The following is a 6,471-nucleotide window of genomic DNA, read 5'->3' on the forward strand; positions in this document are numbered from 1 at the left end:
ATCCCTTGGCAACTGTATGTTTTAGATAATCAATCAGTTGGATTTAAAGACACTTTTGCAAGCATCATTCGCATAAAATAATAGTGTCTGCATCATTTTCAGTCCATATACACAATAAATTCCAGCAGACCATCAGCACCACAATATGAACAGGATTTTGAAGTTTAGAAAGTTCAAAGACTGCAACCCCACAAGAAGTTCGGCTCATGTCATTTCTTAATCGATTGGAACTTCACAGTCACAGGTCTGATATGGGAAATTAGAATCCAATCACAGCACATGCATTACAACAGATTATTCACTTATCGCATCCAAATCTTATTACCCTGCTCTTCTTTGTCAATTTTCATAGCATATTTGTGTAGTGTTTCAGCTCTGTTATTTAGGGTAAAACTCATCTCCGTTATTTAGCTGCATTGCATTTATTTACCCTGGTACTTTAAAACTTTCCAAGCACGAGGCATCCATATTTACAGATGACACGGGGTAAATAGTACCCTCCAGAATATGGAAAAGAAAGAATAATTTCTATTAACAAGATTTACCCGTAAAAAGAATCTGAAACAAATTGCTCTTCAAATACAATTGCTAATAGATACACACTTCACATCAATCAGTGCAGGTTCACTGCTATTCATTGCATTCTAGAATGCAGCAGATAAGGGATATGAAGATATATAGCCCCAGAAAATTGATTTCAAAAGTACCTGTCTTCTTTCTTGGTATGATATGCCTATGCCTGCCAGTATAAGGGGAGCTGCTTGTCTTATTCAAGGACTAACTTTAAAAATTACTAAGTGAATCTCCTTGGATTTATTTATATGGCAGGGAAATATCAATTAGCAAGTGAATCTCTGCTGCGACGTTGAACTGAGAAAGGGTCACTTTTCTGCAAATGGTACGCGAATATGCCCCTTTAGATTATGAATGTTTTCTGTGAACCAAGTACCAATGCCTTTCTTACTCCCAATTTGTTGGTTTGGATGATTTTCAGAGTCGAATTCATTTGCTACAACTGATCTGTTTTGTCCGCTTCCTCTTTGTAAAAAGTCTTTAGCAGAAGTACAGTGTAAACTTAGTTGTCTACTAATCTGAGGAAGAACCTGCCTAAGAGGAGTATTGGGCTGTTTAGGTGAAGTGGGAGATTGTGCTGAAGTGGGAGGATCAGATGAAGCTCCAAAATGTAACTTGCGAACCAAAGATGACTTGTTTTCAGAGGTTTTAGGAGATGCAGGTGTAGGTGGTCCAAGTTTACTGGGAGGTGTGAAGAAAGAATCTTTAGATTGTGGAGGGGTGGTTATGTAGGAATTGGAAGTTTGAGACACAGCCTGTTTACAAGGTGTGATTTTTGAAGAAGAAGCTGAATTTGTCATTTGTTTTGTCAACATTTCAATAGCCGAAGAAGTCCTGGAAAGCTTTTTCTTGTTTACATAATCAGGACATGACTGCTGCTCCTTAGCAGGAATGATGCCAGTCGCTGTATTCCTTTCCCCTGAAATCTGCAAGGATTTCTTAATTTTTCTTTTCAAGTCAGAGATCTTATCAGTGGTAAGAACTGGTATTGTAAGGGTACCCTTCACGTGCCCAGATTGGGTTCTTATTAGCTTAAATTTTCTGGCAGCAGGCCTTTGCATAGATTCCTCTAGATGTTCTGCAAGAATAAAGATCTCCCGATTAAAATTAGGACTTTATGTTTGTCTCATAAGAGGCAAAGGAATCAGTAGACTTTATTGGCAAAACAATAGACATGACACTTAATCACCTTCTTGAGACAGGAATCAAAAGAAACAAAATCTGAAAAAAATTGCATAATGCAAACTAAATCACCTGGTTTGTCCTCTGATTGAGATTTAGAAGCTAATCTTGCAGGGTTTTTCCCTGGGCTCTTTAGAATATTCACATGAAATGTACATTCTGGATAGATGAAATAGTCTGCAAGAACTTTCTTCTCCTGCAATACCTTGCCTGTCAAAAGATTAACTTTTTAATTTTCCTTTATTTGTTTTTATCTTGCACAAAACTCCTCAAAAAGAAAAATATCAAAGCTCTTCAAAACTACTTTGTTATAAGAACAATTTCTGCAGATATTTAATTTTTTTCTCCAAAAATTGTGACATGAATCAAGAAAGCTGTATCTCTTAACAAATTTAGATAGCAGCCTGTGCAAAGGAGGCTTAACACTAGTGACTCTTTTAGAAACGATTCATGTGTAATTACTATATCAGGGCAATTTTCAAACAAGTTTTAAAAGCAACAAGGCATACAATGCTTTGAAATCTTACCGTTAAAAATAATTCGCTGCTTCCACTGAGGGATTCCCATGCGAGATTCAACAATCTGCATAATGCTTCCAACATGATATGAAGGCTGGACTACAAGAGTTGAGGTTTGTCCATTGCTAGCATGTAGGAAAACAATCAAGTGGCAATGAGCTTGGTCCAAATTGCTGTCCCCTGTAATTGGGCATGAAGAAGTTGCATATCATAAGCAAATAAGACAAACGGGAGTTAAGTTGTTTGGGGCTACTTTTTTGGGCTAATAAAACCCCTAAAATGATATTAAAGGCTTGTTTTAAACTAAAATGTTTACCTGATTTACATAGATCAATAATACTGCCCTCATAAATTGCATGAAAACCTTCAAAGTCACTGATATGGAATTCATCATGCATGACTCGTCCAACTGAAGATAAGAGTTGATGAGCTGCTGGAATCCCTGTCATAGACTCGAGTCTTTGTTTCAATTCTGAGACCCTTGATGAAGGACCAATCCCCACCAGGGGGAGAATCCCATCCTTGGTTTCTACAAATATACGGCCACCTTCTGCAGATAAACGCTCTGGAAGAATCTGCAGGAGAAGTCATCACAAATGTCAATATCCTGTTTGCCAAGTTCCAAAGCCATGAAAAAGTTGAAGCACACGGCAGTGATAACTTTAAGAAACCCCCTCTCAAAAAATTATATAAAATCTTGGCGAATATTTAATTTGTTTACAAAATAATAATTATTTTAATTGGCAATTTTTTGACTAATTATTATTGTAAATCCTTCCACACTAAAATAAAAATTTGCAAAAATGTGACAATTCAGGTCACCTTAAAAGATGAAAACTTATTAGCCAAATCTTGATTCCCAAATTTCAAAAAATAGCCAATTGATGAATATTAGCCACTAAAATTTTCACTAACACACGGAAGCCAATATGAACAGAAGTTCAAATGTGAAGTTGATATCAATCCCTTTGGGCTATATGCACATGAAACTTCAGAAATCTGGCAGGAAACATAATGAAGATTGGTAGACTAAAGATTGATGAAGGTTCAAATCTACCGGATACTAATGGGTGACATTCAAAACATACATTTATATTAGTGTTGAAAAGTCATAAAATCATTAGGATTAACCATTAGAGGCTTCATGGTTGTACAATCCATTCCCCTATCTATCTGTAATCTTATCATTCATCCTGACGATAGACCACAAAGACATCTTAGATTTTTTTAACTCACTTTTAGTTGATGAGGTTCAGGACTAGGTTGCAAACACCATAAGTTTATTAGGCCATAACCCAAGTTCAAAATCAGCATCCCGGAAATTTTCAAACATGGAATATGTTAAGGATATACATTTATGAATGTCAAACATTGAAATGTCGGAAACCATTTTGGTTACCGTAAGAACCTTACTCAGACTTACTAGATTTGTTTTTTATTTATTTTGAGTGGATGCTGCTCAGGGCTCAATTGGAAACCTGAGCTTATTAGGACATTCTGAGTTGGAGCTCAGAAGCCCAGAAAAGTTAACCACATGATATGCTCAGAATATACATATATGAATGCCAAGTTGTAAAATCTCCCATAATCCTTAGGCTAACAATAAAAACCTTGGACATACACAGGTTTTTTTTTTGAATTTATTTATAGCTGATGAATGTCAGTGCTCAATCGGAAATCTATTTTATTAGGACACCCTGAGTTGAATGTAAGAGGCTGAGAAAATTTTAAGAACGTGGTGTGCTCGGAATTTACATTTAGGAATGACTTGCGTTGAAATGTCACAAAATCTATAGTCTCAATAAAAACATTGTATTTAAACTCTGGATCTCAACTGCTAAACCAAGCTCATTAAACCCCTTAGATCTATATAGACTTCTTAGATTCCATTTTACTCATTTTGAGCTAGCAAATGAGGATCAGGACTCAATAGCAAATCCCAGCTTATTAGACATACACTGAATTGAAGCTCAGGAGCCCAGAAAGTTTTAAGCACACACTATGTACAGAATATACATTTACATTCAATCATTGAAATGTCACAAATCCCTTAAAGTTAGCATAAAAGTATAAACCTGAGACTCAGACTTATTAGATTCGTTGTTTATTTGAGCTGATGAGTCTCAGTGCTCAATTGGCAACCTGAGTTTATTTGGAGTAGGACACAAACGTGATATGTTTAGAATTTACTTTCTTGATTTATGAATGGCAAGTATTCGAATGTCACAAAGTCCTTAGGGCTACCATAATAACCTTAGATCTACTGAATCCTTATTTCGTTTTTAATCTATTTTGAATTGATGAGGCTCAGGGCTCAAATGGAAATATGATCTTATTAGGACACCCTGAGTTGAAGCTCAGAAGTGAAGAAATTTTTCAGTATATGGCATATGTTGAGAATGTATATTTATGCATATCAAGCACTGAAATCTATAAAGAATTTATATGTATACAGGCTTCTTAGATTTTTTTTATTTTGGGATGAGGATTGTGGGGCTCAACTAGCAAACCGATCTCATTAAGGCACCTTGAGATTTATATACATGACTATGCAATGATGCACCCACAGTTTTACTTCCCCACCCCTGGAAAGACAACTTACCCTTGTCAGACTGAAACCCAGTCAACTTAGTTTGGGGAACATAATGATCATAGGTTATCCAGATGAGCAGAGCTTTAACCTTACGGGCAACAATTGAAACCTAAGAAAAATAGTTTGGACACGTATCCCTCAATCCGAGAATATAAAGCTAGGGTCGACGTATATACCAAGCATAAGGGTTTTTTAGACATAACAAAGGAATGTACCAAAATGACGGGTTAGCAGAGTTTCAAAGCTCATCCCCAATATACTGAACTTCTAAGGCAAAAACCCTTTTAATAGATTTCTATAATAGAGCAGCAGAGCAGCACCTAAAAACAAGAAAGGATAAATACACATTATATGAAGATCAAATCTAGGGTGTGATCCAGGTTCAAACTATATGGTTATGTTGTAATTAGTACAGAGCGCAATTGAGTGTGACCCATGTTTATAAACCTTGAAAATGTGGGTCAAGTTTACCATGTGGTTATGTTGTAATTAGTACAGAGCACAATTGAGTGTGACCATGTTTATAAATCTTGAGAATGTGGGTCAAATATACCCTACAGGTAACCAACATATAGTCTTGCCAAGGTTACCCAAGCAACCAAAGAAAAAAGAAAGAAAGAAAGAAAAACCCAACCTTAAGAGATATACTTGACTTGTGGAGTATATGGTAATCTTGTAGCCTCCAGTCATCCTGCAAACGTATACTTTTCCCAGATTCTAGCCCCCAAAATGTGCAGGTATCTTCTTCGAAATGAAGCCCAGGATTATCAGCCTCTGTATTGCAGTCATATTTAGAGTAGACATCCTCCACCGACTCAGTCTCTTCCAGTCTCGTAAACAGAGGAGTAGAGATAGACTGTAAATGAGAGGGAATGTAGAGACATTCTTCAATAAATTGTTTTATGGTGGATTTGACAGATAATTGGGTATCAAGATTGGGTATTAGGATGAATTTGGGGTGCTTGGCTTGGGTGGATATTGTTGAGGGTATGCTTGCTGTGGGCAGATGTTCCACAGCCAATGCCACTGAAATTATGCCCACCATGACTAGAGGGCATCCGAAGTCAACAGAATTCAAACTGGAAACCTCACAGAAGAGCAAGAAACTTTGTAACAGCAAATAGAGAGTAAAGAAGCAGCAGCATATGAAAAATATGGTGTTGGGCTTGTGTTGAAGATGGCTTTTACTGTTTGAGATTTGGGATCACTTCCAACGGTCACTGTCGGCAACGGCTAGATTTGTTTCTGGAAATGGGACGTGTCAAAAGGTTGTATTTATATAATCGTGATTAAAACTGACTGAAGGCCGGATTAATTAGAGTCAAACTACGAACATTGATGGAAACAAAGAACGATGTACATGGACTCCGAACTCTGTGGAATGAATCTACACCTTACATTGTCCGGCTCTTTTAGCTCCTCATACAAAGACTTCGCCATTCTGTGAATCAGGTTTATCTTTTAATATTGTTGAATCTATTAACTATTTTGTTTTAGGAGGATTATTGGACCAAAATCTATAGTAGAAGAATTATGCTTACCAAACAAATAGTAGTTCTCTAACAAATAGTAGTCCTCTAGAAGTAGGGGTTGGAGTCTATTGGT

The 6,471-nt window shown here is 36.6% G+C and overlaps 1 protein-coding gene across 1 annotated transcript; it reads right to left on the minus strand.

Moving 5' to 3' along the window:
* Nucleotides 1–508: 508 nt before the first annotated feature.
* On the minus strand, nt 509–6,083 carry LOC131040667 (uncharacterized). The gene is made up of 5 exons (XM_057973623.2): nt 5,501–6,083; nt 2,590–2,848; nt 2,283–2,453; nt 1,828–1,965; nt 509–1,651 (listed from the first exon to the last, which is right to left on the minus strand). The coding sequence occupies exons 1-5, from the start codon at nt 5,909–5,911 to the stop codon at nt 882–884; spliced, it is 1,749 nt and encodes a 582-aa protein (XP_057829606.2). The 5' UTR covers nt 5,912–6,083; the 3' UTR covers nt 509–881.
* Nucleotides 6,084–6,471: the final 388 nt, after the last annotated feature.

Source organism: Cryptomeria japonica, chromosome 1 (assembly GCF_030272615.1).
Source record: "Cryptomeria japonica chromosome 1, Sugi_1.0, whole genome shotgun sequence".
NCBI classification, from domain to species: domain Eukaryota; kingdom Viridiplantae; phylum Streptophyta; class Pinopsida; order Cupressales; family Cupressaceae; genus Cryptomeria; species Cryptomeria japonica.